Raw genomic sequence first — 14,830 nt, 5'->3', positions numbered from 1 at the left:
ATTCTTTCTTGAAGGTTTCGACCAAATACCAGAGAGCTGTGGTGTTACAATGCAGTGGTTGCTGATGCCAGACTTCCCTCTGCAGCAGACATGCAGTCCAGATGTAGTATTCTAAGTCCTGAACTTGCCTTACCAACAGGATCAAGGGCTCTCACCACCCGATCTCATGCAGCTTTGCACATTCTAGGTAGGGTTGCTCTTTGATGACCAGTTAATTTTCATTCATGCAGTGTGCTGAGAATTTTTTTTTTGAGAATATTTAGATTTGTATGTCATTTTTTTCATGTGTGTTAAACAACAAAATACTAGGTGCAATGTAAGTTAAACCCCCTAGCTTTAAGAGGTTTGTTTATCCAACAAAGAACAATACATCAGATTTGAACCAACATAGTTTGTGTATGTCCAAGTATAAAGCATCTCTGAAGATAATTTTCCTAATAGGTATTTTTTTAAATAAGATCTTTGTTTAGGTTAAATATATTAACTTTAGAGATACAGATAGAATATTCAAATACATAATTATAATATTTAATTTATATACATTATTTTAAATGACATCCTATAAAATACATATTCATATAATTATAAATTTTATACATATTCTTTCTTTTTTTTACATAACACAGTTTCTCTTTACTTCTATTTAATTAATTTGAAATACAGCATTTTTTCAGTTTATATAGATATTCTGTTGGTGGAAATTTTGTACCAATCCACATAACTACTTATTTTGTTGTTTTTTAAAAAGATCCTTAAAAAGACTTATTTATGTTTATCTAAACCTAGCAGTTGTGAAGTCATATTCCTAAGTATAATTACTAGAGCATACATATAATTCCTTGCTTCTTTTTTCTCAAATTTCAGCTGGTAAATCATTATAAACATCCAAAACTAAAGATGCAGTTTTTTGCAAAACATTGACGTATAGAATGTGTTTAAATATGACAATTACCTAAGCAGTGGAGAATTCTTATTGGTTATAGGTGTTCTCTCATGAAACATTGTTTAAATTTTGGAATACATTTATTGAGCACACTCAGAGTTAACTATTTTAATTTATTCCCTACATCATCTCCTGTCATCAATATAATAGGAAATTTTAATTTCAAGGAGTTGAATTTTTGTTTGTTTGTTTTTAGGTTGCCTTGATACCTTAGCAGCTATGCAGGATTTAAAAATGGGTGTTGCAAGTACAGAGGAGGAGACTCAAGCAGTAATGAAGGTTTATTCCAAAGAAGATTATAGTGTAGTCAACAGGTTTGAAAGTATGTATATTTATCTTTAGGAAATATTGTTTTATAAGTGAAATATAAATATCTTAAAACATAAATTATTTATTTGTGTCCTTTAGGTCATGGAGGGGGCTGGGGTTACTCTGCCCATTCAGTAGAAGCTATACGTTTTAGTGCTGACACTGATATTTTACTTGGTGGCCTTGGTCTGTTTGGAGGTAGAGGAGAATATACTGCGAAAATTAAGGTAAGCAGTTTTTTGACACTGTTGCCCTTTTTTGAAGATGTTGGTTTTGACTTAGCTTATTATTTTATATATATAATATATATAAAAAAGGACTTGAGGAAACATTGCTAAAATCTAATATAATAATACTAAATCATTGACTCATTAGAAAAGCAAAAGTCAAGAAGTGAGGAAATGATGGAAAATGATTTTATAATAATTTTAGGCTGAAAAAGACTATGATAGTCAATCTCAATCCTTTGTGCTGAACTTCCTAGTGGTCTAGGAACAGCAGTACCTTTTGATATGCCTCCATTTTTGTAGCCACTTTAATAACGAGGGCACAGCTGTTTTGATTCAGGGACATTTTGATGTAGCCTTAAAAGTCATTAGGGGGTCTGGGTGGCTCAATAGGTTAAGCATCCACCTCTTGATGTCGGCTCAGGTCATGATCTCCTGGTTTGTGAGATCAAGCCCCGCAATGGGCTCCATACTGACCATGGAAACTGCTTAGGATTCTTTCTCTCCCTCTCTCTGCCCCTCCCCCCGCTCATGTGTATGCTCACTCTCTCAAATAAAGAAACTTTTTAAAAAGTTAGCATTTTTGATGCCAAATACTATGTAAACAGACATGATCACCCTAAGAGTGGGGACCAGGAATGAAGTGAGAGATGGAATATGGGGTATGGAATTCATCAGGTAGATAACATAAAAATAATCAAAAGTCCTAAGTTTACTTTACCTGTTCATCTCAGAAAAGACCTGCAATTATTGCAAGCAAAGGATGTGCTCATTCTTTGAAAATTCACTAACAGCTTGAATGTTCTACTTCTCAAATTAATCTGATTTTGCCTTTTTTTTCCCCATGTTTGTTTATTTTTTTGAGAGAGTGACAGAGTGCAAGCAGGTGAAGGAGCAGAGAGAGAGGGAGACACAGAATCTGAAGCAGGCTCCAGGCTGTGAGCTGTCAGCACAGAGCCCGACACGGGGCTAGAACTCAGACTGGGAGATCATGACCTGAACCTAAATTGGCTGCTTAACCAACTGAGCCAACCAGGTGCCCCAATCTGATTTTGCCTTTAAAGTAAAACTATAGTTACTGCCTTAATTTCAATAGCAGGCTTCATTAAAAATTCTCAAATGCCATCTGTTCAGGAGATAAATTCTTAGTTCTCTCAATAATATCTAAAAATTGGAATGCCTGCGTAGCTCAGTCAGGTAAGTTAAGCAGCCAACTTCGGCTCAGGTCATGATCTCACAGTTCGTGAGTTCAAGCCCCGCATCAGGCTCTGTGCTAACAGCTCAGAGCCTGGAGCCTGCTTCAGATTCTGTGTCTCCCTCTGCCCCTCCCCTGCTCATACTCTTGTCTTTCTCTGTCTCAAAAAACGAGTAAACATTAAAAAAAATTGTTTTAATATCTAAAAATTATATTGTTAAAACTCCCTTAAAATGATGTTTTTTGAGGACACTTCCCATAGAGACCCACCCAGAGCTGACAGACTTAAAAACATTTGCTTATTTCTGGCTATGATTGTAATACATGTGGTAAAGAAACACAGGTAATATAGAGATTAAGGAAGTAAGAATTAGAAGTCCCTGGGGATAGGGATGGAGTAATGATTAAGGATACCTATGGCATAGATAGATAGATAGATAGATAGATAGATAGATAGATAGATAGATACACACATACATACATACATTCATACATATATACAAAGGAAGGGGAGAGGGAGGGGAGGGGAAGAAGGAAGGGAGGAAGAAGGGGAGGAAGGACAGTAGTTTTAGTTTTTGGCTTATTTCAGAGCAACTTCTTTGAAAGGGTTATTTTAAGATGTCTTGATTCAAAGTTAAGATTGAGAAGCAAACTCAGTGAATTACATAATGCTAGTTGGCACTGTCTAGTAAGTTTATCAAGAAGATATATTTTTCTGGCCCTGAAAAGTTTTTTGTTTTGTTTTGATGATATTGAACACCATACTGACCCCTGTCTCCAGTAGTTGTGGTACAGAAGTATATAGACCTTCCATAATCCTGTCTTTATAGTGGATGTAATTTTTTTTTCTAAGTCTCAAATCCTCCCTTATTCCTCCAGTACACTGGATGTGAACTTGCCTTTGTAATTCAGTTATTAGTGAGTAAACTAAGGTTTTCCAACGGAAGTCTTTTTTTATTCCTCCACTCACCTCTCCAAGGTATACATTTTTTTTTCTAGCAGTAAGCCTCTTTATTTTTTTGTTTTGTTTTGTTTTGTTTTGTTTTGTTTTGTTTTGTTTTGTTTTGTTTTCATATCTCTGGTTGTTTCTTCTGTCTTTTTTGTAGGTTTGTCCTCTTCTACCTGGACACTAAATATTGGATTTCTTCTAAGCCCAGCCCTAGGGCCCTATTTCTACACTTTATATTTTCTCCTAGACATTCTCTTCTAAGCCTGAAGTTTAAATAGCTGTCAGCATACCATGATGTCCAAATTTAGATCTCCAGCTCAGACTTCTTCTTTGACCCATTTCCATGTAAGTGCTTTAAAGGCATGACAGTTGTTAGTCTTTATACCTCAACTGAATTCATGCTCTTTCCCCAGGACCTGGCTTTCTTCCAGTAGTCCCTTTCTTAAATAGTACCATCCACAATATGCTTGTTACCCTAAGTCAGAAACCTAGACATCTTTCTTGTTGGATCCTCCTTTACCTCCTTCCTGCTGCTAGAAGAGTCTTCCACCACTAACTACTCTGGGCAAAGGTACTTGTCTTGGACTAGCCACCTAGCTGGACTCTGTGCATATTCTTACTGACATGCTTTGTGTTTCCATTCTTTCTCTTCCCTTTCCTTCTTGAATCCACTCTAACCACGTTTTTGCCCCACCCACTCCACCAAAACTGCTCTTGTCAAGGATGTGAGTGGCTTCTGATTGCTAAAGCCAGTGGTCAATTCTCACTCCTCATCTTCCTTAACCAGTGGACATAATTTAATCCAATTAAACCCTTCTTTAAAATACTGTCTTCACTTGGCTCCTAAGGCCCCACACTTGATTTTTGTCCCATCTCACTGACTGTTCTTCTGAGTCCCAGCCTGGTTACTCATCATCTTCCTGACCTCTGAGTGTTGGAGTGCCAGAACTCAGTCTTGGACACTTTTTAAAGTCTGTTCATCCCTAAAATGATCCACGCTTATGGCTTTTTAAGTATTTTTCCTCTGATTACTTTCAATTTATTAACCTCCAAAGTCATAGATACAGCTCCTACTTCACATCTCCAGTTGGATAGCTAATAGGCGTTTCGGATATAACATATTCAACACTAGGCTTCTGGTGATCTCTCTAATAAACTTGTTGTTCTGATGTTTTCCCCATCCCAATTAACTGACTTAGGATAGAGCTAACTTTATTCCTCTACCTACTGGGGCCAGAAATCTTGGAATCATCCTTGCCTTCTCTCTTTCACACCCCACATCCCCTTCGGCAGCAAACACTGTTGGCTGAACTTTGAAAATAAAGCCAGGATTTAACCACTTCTAAAAACTGTTCCTAATATCAAATCAGTCCAAACCATAGCCATTCTCACCTAGATTATTACAGTAGCCTCCCAACTTGTATCCTGCTTCTGTCCTTGCTCCCTTTATTCTGTTCTCAGTACAGCAGTGATTTTCTTAAAATGTCCACCTGAGTATGCTACTCCTTCTGTTGGGATTCCTGCAGTGTCTTCTAGGATTAGATTAAAAGCTACAGGCCTTAGGAGGGCCCACAAAGCACCATAGAACTGCCTGCCATTATCACTCTGACCTGATACTATACTAGCTGTCTCGCTCTAATCCAGCCACAGTGGCCTGCTGTTGTTCCTCAGACGTGCCAGGCATAGTGAAACCTCAGGACTTTTACACTGGCTACTTCTGCTGACTGCAACTCTTTAGTACCTCCGTGGACCACTTCCTCATTATATTCAGGTCTTGATTCTCTGGTGAGCCTATTTAAAACAATCCTCTCCCGGGGCGCCTGGGTGGCTCAGTCGGTTAAGCGCCCGACTTCAGCTCAGGTCACGATCTCGCGGTCCGCAAGTTCGAGCCCCACGTCGGGCTCTGGACTAATGGCTCAGAGCCTGGAGCTTGCTTCCGATCCTGTGTCTCCCTCTCTCTCTGCCCCTCCCCTGTTCATGCTGTGTCTCTCTCTGTCTCAAAAATAAATAAACGTTAAAAAAAAATTTTTTAAAACAATCCTCTCCCTTACCACAAATTTAACTTCCAATTACCCCATTTTTTTATTTGCATTGTTCTCACCTGTGTGGCCTTGGCCGTTCCTAGGACACTACACAGTATGTGTTGAGAAATATTTGTCGAACATAAGGGGGAAACCATTAAGGACCTTTATATTATGCTACATACAAAGCAGGGAATGAGAAACCACTGAAAATTTTTAGATTACAGAAATATTCTAATCAAATATTCATTTTACAGAGTACTAAGGATCATTAAAAAAAAACCAGAATGCTTGTGGTTTATGGAACCCTTGTGGAAATGGGCCAGAGCAAGGAGAGAATGGAGATAAGAAGACTGATGAGTTCTAGCTAGTAACAGTGAGCATGCGTACTAACAAGCTATGGTACCAGCAATAGAATAGATGTAGTGATGGCAGAAAGATACGGGAAAAAGGATTATTCCAGATTTTTTATTTGAGTGAGTAGGTGAGTGATAATCAGAACGGGGAAGGCAGGGGAGAAGGGGAGTGACTCATTTTAGAACTAGTGAGGTCCAGCTGTAGGAGAGGAATGCAGTGGCTGTTGAGAACAAGATCTGAACTGGAGACAGATTTTCAAATTATTAGCATATAATTGATAAAATGAGACATCTAGCATAGTAATTATCCAGTAAGTTTTAATGCTCTCTTCTCTTCCTCCTTAGTGTTTTTGTAGTTTACCTGCTATATAATTCTCCAGAGAAATGAGGGTTTTTTTTTATAAGTGTTGGTCCATTTTTGAAGAAAAAAGATCTCTTCCTAATAATTCTCCTTTATTTTCACTTAATTTCATAACTTTTCATCTTTGATATCTTCTCTCTTATCCTTTCCTCAGATTTTCTGGTCCTCCTCCCCTTGTTTTATACCCATTTTATTTCATTCTCTTCATCTCTCCTATTCCTGTGCCATATTACTTTGAACTATTTTAAGGATCCTTATCTTCTATTATTCCTCTGTCTCTCCATAGCTAAAATTTTTCTAGCCTTTTTGCTGCGTATTATTCTAAATGCTCCATGAGTATTATTTCATGTAATTCTCACAATTACTATGAAGTAGGCACTATTAGTGTCCATTTTCCTTTTATGCATGAGGAAACCAGGTCCCATATCTCACAGCTTGTACGTGTTGAAGCAAAATTCTTCCTCCTTGGAAGCTCACTTAGATACAATGCATTGGTTGAATTCTTTCACCTCCTTCAGATGTTTATATTTGGTACAGAAGAACTTGGAGCATTTACTATAAATAGATGAATATATAAATAAACTGAAATTAATATAGGCCATGAGTTTCTAAATTTAAATGTGTAGGTTTGTGTATTCAACATTAAAAAAGCAGGCATTCTGGGGCACCTGGGTGGCTCAGTCGGTTAAGCATCCAACTCTTGATTTCAGCTGAGGTAATGATCTCACAGTTCATGGGATCGATCTCCATGTTGAGCTCTGTGCTGACAGCACGGAACCTGCTTGGGATTTTCTCTCTCCTTCTCTCTCTCTGCCCCTCCCCCATGCTCTCTTGCTCTCTCAAAATAAATCAGTAAAACTCAAAAAGAAAAGCATGCATTCTGATTTTTACATTCTGCAGTGTCCAGCACATTTTTGGAAACACACAAAATTATAAACATATTATTCAGCAGGTTTGCATGATTGAATGACAGACTAGAAACGATGTGTTTTTTCTCCTTTCCCCAGCTGTTCGAGTTGGGTCCTGATGGAGGAGATCATGAAACCGACGGAGACCTTCTTGCAGAGACTGATGTGTTGGCTTATGACTGTGCTGCCAGGTAATGATTTCCCAATTACTCAGCATCATCCTTACATACTTAATATGAAAAATTCATTGTAAGTGAAGAAACAAACATGAAAAGGATGTTTTAAATAATCCGTGATAAGATGCTTGAGATATTAAATTGTGTATAAGTGTTGCATTTAACAGAGCTGCATTAAAACTAACAGTATTTTCCCTATTTGTATTTTATAAATTATTTCTCCATTGAAGATTGGATGAACCTATACATATATTTTATATACCTTTGCTTTCATGCATCCCTTAGAGAACAGCTACTGTGCTAGCTTTCCAGTGATGTGATACAATTATTTGCTACCTGGAGCATGTATATAGTATCAAATAGAGAAGGCCAGAAGTCCAATCACCTGTGCGCCCTAACACCATGCCCATAGTATGTGCTTGTTTGTAACATGCTTGGGGTGGTGGCCAGCTTTTACTGAAACCTCTTAGGAGGTTACCAGAATCCAGATGTTTATTTATAAAGCTTCATTAAGTAAGAAGAGACTTAGATTTTATCAGTCCTCTCTGTATAATGCCACGGAATATCTCCAACACTATGTTATGACAAGTTAGTGATTTGAATCAGGGAATATTATGGTGTGAAAGAGAATAAATTGAACTTCAAAATAATAATAGTATACTTCTTCCCAGTGATAGTTACGTTAAAACCTGTGTGTCATACGTGAGCTTTTTGCTAGTGAAAATGTGATTTCTGAAAATGGTAGTAAGGCATTGAGTCTGCTTTTAACAGATACATACTTTGAGAACAAAACAGCAAACTTAAAGAAAATTCTGACTGTTTTTTCACTTCAGGCATTTACCAATGTCAGGAGATACTTTTCAGTCATATTTTATGTGACAAAAAATGAAGATCAGGAAAAGTTAATTGATTAATTTTTAACAAAGCCTTAAGATGCCATTGTCATTTAGCATTTATTTTTGAACGTGTAATTATGGGTCAAAAATAATATTGTTTCACATATAGAGAATCATGTAGAGTGTATTTATTTGCCGACTAACAAAGCCCAGGTTCCTACAGCTAGCATTAAAGGACTTCCATAATCATTTATAGCATCTTTTTTAACTTACTTCCTACTAATCGTTTTTATCTGTCTTAATGCTTTAACCCGACTGGACCCCCTGTCATTTTCAGGCGCTGTTGTGTACCTTCATACCTCTACAGTGTGTGAATTTGTCCCCTTCCTCAAATACCCTTGATTCTTTTTTCTATCCCAGTTTCCCAGCTACAACCACTATACTCCATTACCTGGAACTAAAACTTGTGTGTATCTTTATCAGATGTCCTTATTTATATACATGCTTTCTCCTTCTATTTTAGTAAAATTTTTTGTGTAGTTACTATGTGACGGGCACAGTTCAAACACTTTATTTGAATTTGCTCAGTCCTCAGAACAATCCTGTGATCTAGACCTCATCTTCATCCCTATTTTCAGATGAAGAAACTGAGTCAGAGAGAGGGTGTAATAATTTGCCCAAGGTCACACAATTAGTGTTGTGAAGCTGAGCCTTGAATTCTGGCCATCTGACTCCAAAACCATTTTCTTAATATGCTACCTCTGAAAAAACTTGACTTAAATAAATGAACTTTAAAACTAAAATTCAGAGTTTCCTTTTCCAATGACACTGGCATGGTTTGTTTGTTTTTATTTTATTTTTTTTTAATTTAATTTTTTAAAAAAAAATTTTTTTTTTTCAACGTTTATTTTTGGGACAGAGAGAGAGACAGAGCATGAACGGGGGAGGGGCAGAGAGAGAGGGAGACACAGAATCGGAAACAGGCTCCAGGCTCTGAGCCACCAGCCCAGAGCCTGATGCGGGGCTCGAACTCACGGACTGCGAGATCGTGACCTGGCTGAAGTCGGACGCTTAACCGACTGCGCCACCCAGGTGCCCCTGTTTGTTTGTTTTTAACAACAATTAAAAGATTTTGTGTTATTTTAATATGAAAGTTTTATAACATTTAAGCAAGTTGTAGAATTCAAGGTTGAGGGGTGTCATCACCACAACACAAATGACTATTATTATTTGTGTGTTCTTGTCAAGACTTTTTAATTTTTTTCTGACTTTTTTTTTGTTTATTTGTGTGTTTATTTATTTCAGTGATCTCTATACCCAACATGGGGCTCAAAGTCACAACTCTGAGATCAAGAGTTGTGTGCTTTTTTAACTGAGCCAGCCAGATACCTTTTTTTTCCTCTTCCTTTAATTTTTTCTTTCTTCTTTTTTTAAAAATTTTTTTATTATTATTTTCATTTAAATCAAAGTTAGTTACCATATAGTGTAATAATGATTACAGGATTAGAATTTGGTGATTCATCACTTACATATAAAACCCAGTGTTCATCCCAACAAGTTCCTCCTTAATGCCCATCTCCCATTTAGCCCGTTCCCCCACCCTCCTCCTCTCCAGCAACCCTCAGTTTCTTCTCTGTATTTAAGGGTCTCTTGGGGTGTGTCTCCCTCTCTGTTTTTAGCTTATTTTTGCTTCCCTTCCCCTCTGTTCATCTCTTTTGTTTCTTAAATTCCACATATGAGTGAAATCATATGATTTTGTCTTTCTCTGACTACTTCTCTTAGCATGCATAATACAGTCTAGTTCCATCCATGCTGTTGCAAATGGCAAGATTTCATTCTTTTTGATCAATGACTAATAATCCTCTTTATCTGTTCGTCAGTTGATGGACATTTGGACTCTTTCCATACTTTGGCTATTGTTGGTAGTGCTACCATGAACATTGGAGTGCATGTATGCACTCTTTTTTTTTTAGACTTTTATTTTTAAGTTTATTTATTTTTAATGTTTATTTATTTTTGAGAGAGAGAGAGAGTGCAAGTGGGGGAGGCGCAGACACACACACACACACACACACACACACACAGAATTCGAAGCAGGCTCCAGGCTCTGAGCTGTCAGCACTGAGCTCAACACGGGGCTCAAACCCACGAGCTGTGAGATCATGACCTGAGCTGAAGTCAGATGCTTAACCGATTGAGCCACCCAGGTGCCTCTATTTATTTACTTTGAGAGAGGGTGGGGGAAGGGGGGGGAGAGAGAGAGAGAGAGAGAGAGAGAGAATGAATTCCAAGCAGGCTCAACATGTCAGTGCAGAACCTGATGCAGGGCTCAGACTCACAAACAGTGAGATCATGACCTGAACTGAAATGCAGAGTTGAATGGTTAACCGAGTGAACCACTGAACCACCCTGGCGCCCCAGACTTTTTTAAATAGGTTTTTAATGATGTTTAATAAGAATATTATACAATGTATTTCATGCTTTGTTTATAAAGGATTTAAAACCAATAAATGCAGGGTGCCTGGGTAGCTCAGTCAGTTGAGCGTCTGACTGGCTCAGGTCACGATCTTACAGCTGGTGAGTTCAAGCCCCACGTCGGACTGTGTACCGACAGCTTGGAGCCTGGAGCCTGCTTCGGATTCTGTGTCTCCCTCTCTCTCTGCCCCTTCCCCATTCACATTCTGTCTCTCTCTGCCTCTTAAAAATAAATAAACATTAAAAAAAAATTTTTAATAATAAATAAAACCAATAAACACATGCATGTAGCAGGGCAAAGGCATTGTCTTTGACTCACTAATTTTTCTCTCAGAGAAAAGTATGCAATGATGTTTGATGAGCCAGTTCTCTTGCAAGCTGGATGGTGGTATGTAGCATGGGCTCGAGTGTCTGGACCCAGCAGTGACTGTGGATCTCATGGACAAGCTTCTATTACCACAGATGACGGGTAAGCAGAATGTTTAAGTATTACTTAAGCAGCTCTCATTTTTGTTAGTGGAATATTGTTTTAAAAGCTCAGAGGTCTTTCGGTAAGGTAAAAATGTTAGTAAGACTAGAATATAATATGACTGCCAAACATTTAAGTTTATGTGATCTCATGCCAAATTTAAGGTCTAGACAGAACAGGGAGACAATAGGACTGCTATTCTTTGCTCTTGCCATTTGTCATTTGTATGTATTTCTGGGTGTTATATTGTTTAAGAACTTATTACCAGTTAGAAATTATATAAAGTGACAAGGTAAATGAGGAATTTGGAAACCATAAAAAAAGGAATAAATACTTGCTGTGCAGTTTGATAGTTCTTATGAAAGCAGTTTATAAATTGCAGAGCTTTGGCAATATGAGATGGTACAGTTTTAATAAAATGTAGGGAAATTTACTGCTTAAATTTCATATATAGAGCATTTTTCAGTTTATAAAATACTTTCATATCTATATTCTCATTTGATGGCCTCAACAATTACGTGAAGCCATTATTAGCCCTGTTTTCCTCTCAGGGTAATAGAGAGACAGAAAGTGAAGTGATTCGCTTCACATCATATCGCTGCTGTGTGGCAGAACCAAATCTAGACCTGGAATCTCTTGACTCTAACTCCATCCTTCTTTATTCTCAGTATTCTGATTTTGTGTGTTTGGAAGGACCATTACTTAAAAGAGAAATTCAGTTTACTCTTACTCTTCTTGAGCATGAGTGAAAGTTATGTAACAGTATATTTCAAATAGTTATGTTCTATTCATAACAGAGCTGACCAGAAACAGAACAGACTAATGTAAGAGGTGAAATCTTTGTTCCTGAATGTTCAAGTAGAATGCCATAGAAGAATCAAGTCAGCTGTAATGTATCCCTTTCTACTTACTGTAAGATTACGTGTTAGCACCAGGGAGACTGCCTTGGTCCTGGACCTCATGATTCCACATGCAGTGCATTGAACTTTGGAGTATCACAGCAGTTTAAAGCTGCTTTAAATAGAAGGTATCATGTGTGTGGTTGAGCACATTTTAAACTGTAAGTTGAAGTATTTTGTTACTAGCTTATTGTTCTGATTAAAGTTGAACTGGAGGGACCTGCCACTTACCCATGGCTGCCTGATCAGGTTCATTTCCTTCATTTTATTCCTTAAGCCACTCAGAGCTTGAACCAGAATAAAAACAATTCCTTTTTACTTGTAGGTTTTTTTCTTAAAGAATGGATCTCTGTGCACTAACATGTATTTGAAAAGGCAATTGTCAGATTTCTTATTTTCTTTCATGAATCTCGAATCATGTTGTTTTTTGGTGTCATTGTTATTTTTTCTCTTCTTAGGGTTGTTTTCCAATTTAAGAGTTCAAAGAAATCAAATAATGGTACAGATGTTAATGCTGGTCAGATACCTCAATTATTATACAGGTATTTAGCATATTTACAGTGAATTAATATGGTATGTTCCTCTGTTATAATGAGCTCTAGGATACTATAAAATATATGACATAATGAGAGAAATCACTTGAAGCACTCAGCAAACTATAACATACCAGAAGAAATATAGCTACTTTTAACAAAAACACTTAATTTAATATTTTGTATATTTTTAAACATTTTCTACTTTGAGCATGATTTGAAACTTTACCTCATGACTCAGACTATCTGTATTATGCCATTAACAGTATTTTAATCTGTAGATTTTCATAGCTATTTCAGAATATTATAATTTGTCTTAGAGACAAATTTGTCTTAGAGAAATGATATTGGGGTGTTCGATAGGGATTTCAGATGCAGGCCTGATTGATTTGCTGCTGTTTTGTGTTTCCTGTTTGTCTTGTGATGGAATGAATTAGAAAATCCCTTACTGCTAAAAGTTTCCACTTTTGAAGTATGAAACAGTAACTTGTCCATGTGATAGTACTTATTATATTTGTAACATTATTTAAGAATTTTAATTACTTTATGGTTTTTGAGACATTTATGGAAGCATATGCCTATGTGTCTGTCTACCTGTTTCTAAACTCAATAATTTACTCAATAATTACTCAATTTTTAGAATGAAGAATTCATATAGGTAACCCTCGCTAGAAAAAAATGTCATTCCTTGAGTAGTAAAAAATCTAAAGAAACACCTCTAGAGCAGTAACTGTCTCTTATGTCTTCCTTTCCTAGTAATCACTTTTAAAAATCAAGGTGGTTTAAACCTCACTTTTCCCAGGAAGGGATTTTTGTTTGTTTTTATGCAATTTATTACAGTTAGTATTTGTAATATATAGCATTATGAACATAGCAAGTTGCTTGGACTACTTCTGGGTACACTGATTAAATGATGTTTTAATTACATAGCACTTAATATTTAATAGCATATTTTGCTATTTCAAAAATGCATATTTTGAAAAGTGTCATTGGACCTTCTAACATAAATTTATGTGTATCTGCTACTTTCAGACTTCCAACCAGTGATGGTAGTGCCTCAAAAGGCAAACAGCAAACCAGCGAACCTGTACATATTTTAAAGAGATCTTTTGCAAGAACTGTCTCAGTGGTAAGCCATTTTTTTAAAAATTTCAGGTTCTTTGTCCAGTGCTCCATTTCATTTTGATGTTTGGCGGTTAGCCACCCTTCTGAGAGTTTATCTCTACATAGTTTTATGAACTCAGATTTGTTTTTAGATTAGCACTGACATCCCAGGGCAAAGAATAAATAATATGTACTTTAAATGATGGGAAAATAGAGATGTTGGCTGACTTTAACATGAACTTAAACATGAACTGAAATAACTGGTGGGTTTTCTAGTAAATCTTGTATGAATACATGTGCTGAAGGAGAAAGTGAAGGAAAAGTTAAGGCTGATAATTGGCTAAAAAGTGCTAATCTAATGCTTGAGGAGCTAAGTAGAAGAGTTGTATATTTAACTCAGGGCTCTATTGAACTACTTGACCATCTGCATTCTACATTCAAAACTATGCCACATTACTGTGGTTACTAGTGTAGAATGGAAAGCCAACATGATGTAATTGAGAGATCATGGGAAGTCTGAGTTAAGTTCTTGTCCTGTACTAGTTGAGCATTCTTATGCAAGTTATTTAAATAAACTGATAGCATCAGTATGAATTTCTGTTGACATAAGGGATACAAAAATGCTTTTTTAATTGTAAGGCACTATATGAATGTGATTCATTAATGTAGTCAGTAGTCTTTCATGTTGGTAAAATGCATAGGGAGAATGTTTTTTTTTCCTTTTTGTATTAGTTTTTTAAAATCACAAGATTAGTATACATCCCTGGTTTGGAATAGGGTAGAGTAGGGATAAAACTATATTAAAAGTACCCTAAAGTTCTTTCCCTGTCACTCTGTTATTACCCCATATAACTACTGTTTACATTTTGATGTATATCCTTTCAGACCATTTTTTATATATACACAAACTTATTAGTCTTTCATACAGTATGCTATAGAACCTTCTTGTTTGTAATGATAAAATTTTGCATCTTTTTAAAATTTTCATAGGATACACTAAGTACTGCAGAACAACTAGAAATGCAATACTACAGCAACAGCGTAGAGTTTAATTTTGCTTTCAAGTAAA

At 36.6% G+C, this 14,830-nt stretch overlaps 1 protein-coding gene across 22 annotated transcripts in view; it reads left to right on the top strand.

Annotated features, from left to right (window-relative positions):
- Positions 1-14,830, top strand: part of MYCBP2 (MYC binding protein 2) — a 283,279-nt gene that overhangs the window by 126,299 nt on the left and 142,150 nt on the right. For all 22 annotated transcript variants that reach the window (XM_045479572.1, XM_045479625.1, XM_045479647.1 and 19 more), the window contains 7 exons: positions 15-187; positions 1,140-1,265; positions 1,352-1,479; positions 7,369-7,460; positions 11,091-11,225; positions 12,583-12,666; positions 13,690-13,786. In XM_045479572.1, the coding sequence (XP_045335528.1) occupies positions 15-187; positions 1,140-1,265; positions 1,352-1,479; positions 7,369-7,460; positions 11,091-11,225; positions 12,583-12,666; positions 13,690-13,786 (835 nt within the window). The remainder of the gene's footprint in view (positions 1-14; positions 188-1,139; positions 1,266-1,351; positions 1,480-7,368; positions 7,461-11,090; positions 11,226-12,582; positions 12,667-13,689; positions 13,787-14,830) is intronic.

The sequence above is a fragment of the Leopardus geoffroyi genome, chromosome A1 (assembly GCF_018350155.1).
Source record: "Leopardus geoffroyi isolate Oge1 chromosome A1, O.geoffroyi_Oge1_pat1.0, whole genome shotgun sequence".
In the NCBI taxonomy this organism is placed as follows: Eukaryota; Metazoa; Chordata; class Mammalia; order Carnivora; family Felidae; genus Leopardus; species Leopardus geoffroyi.
The sequence above is the reverse complement of the archived record's forward strand: the minus strand, read 5'-3'. Positions and strand labels throughout refer to the sequence as shown.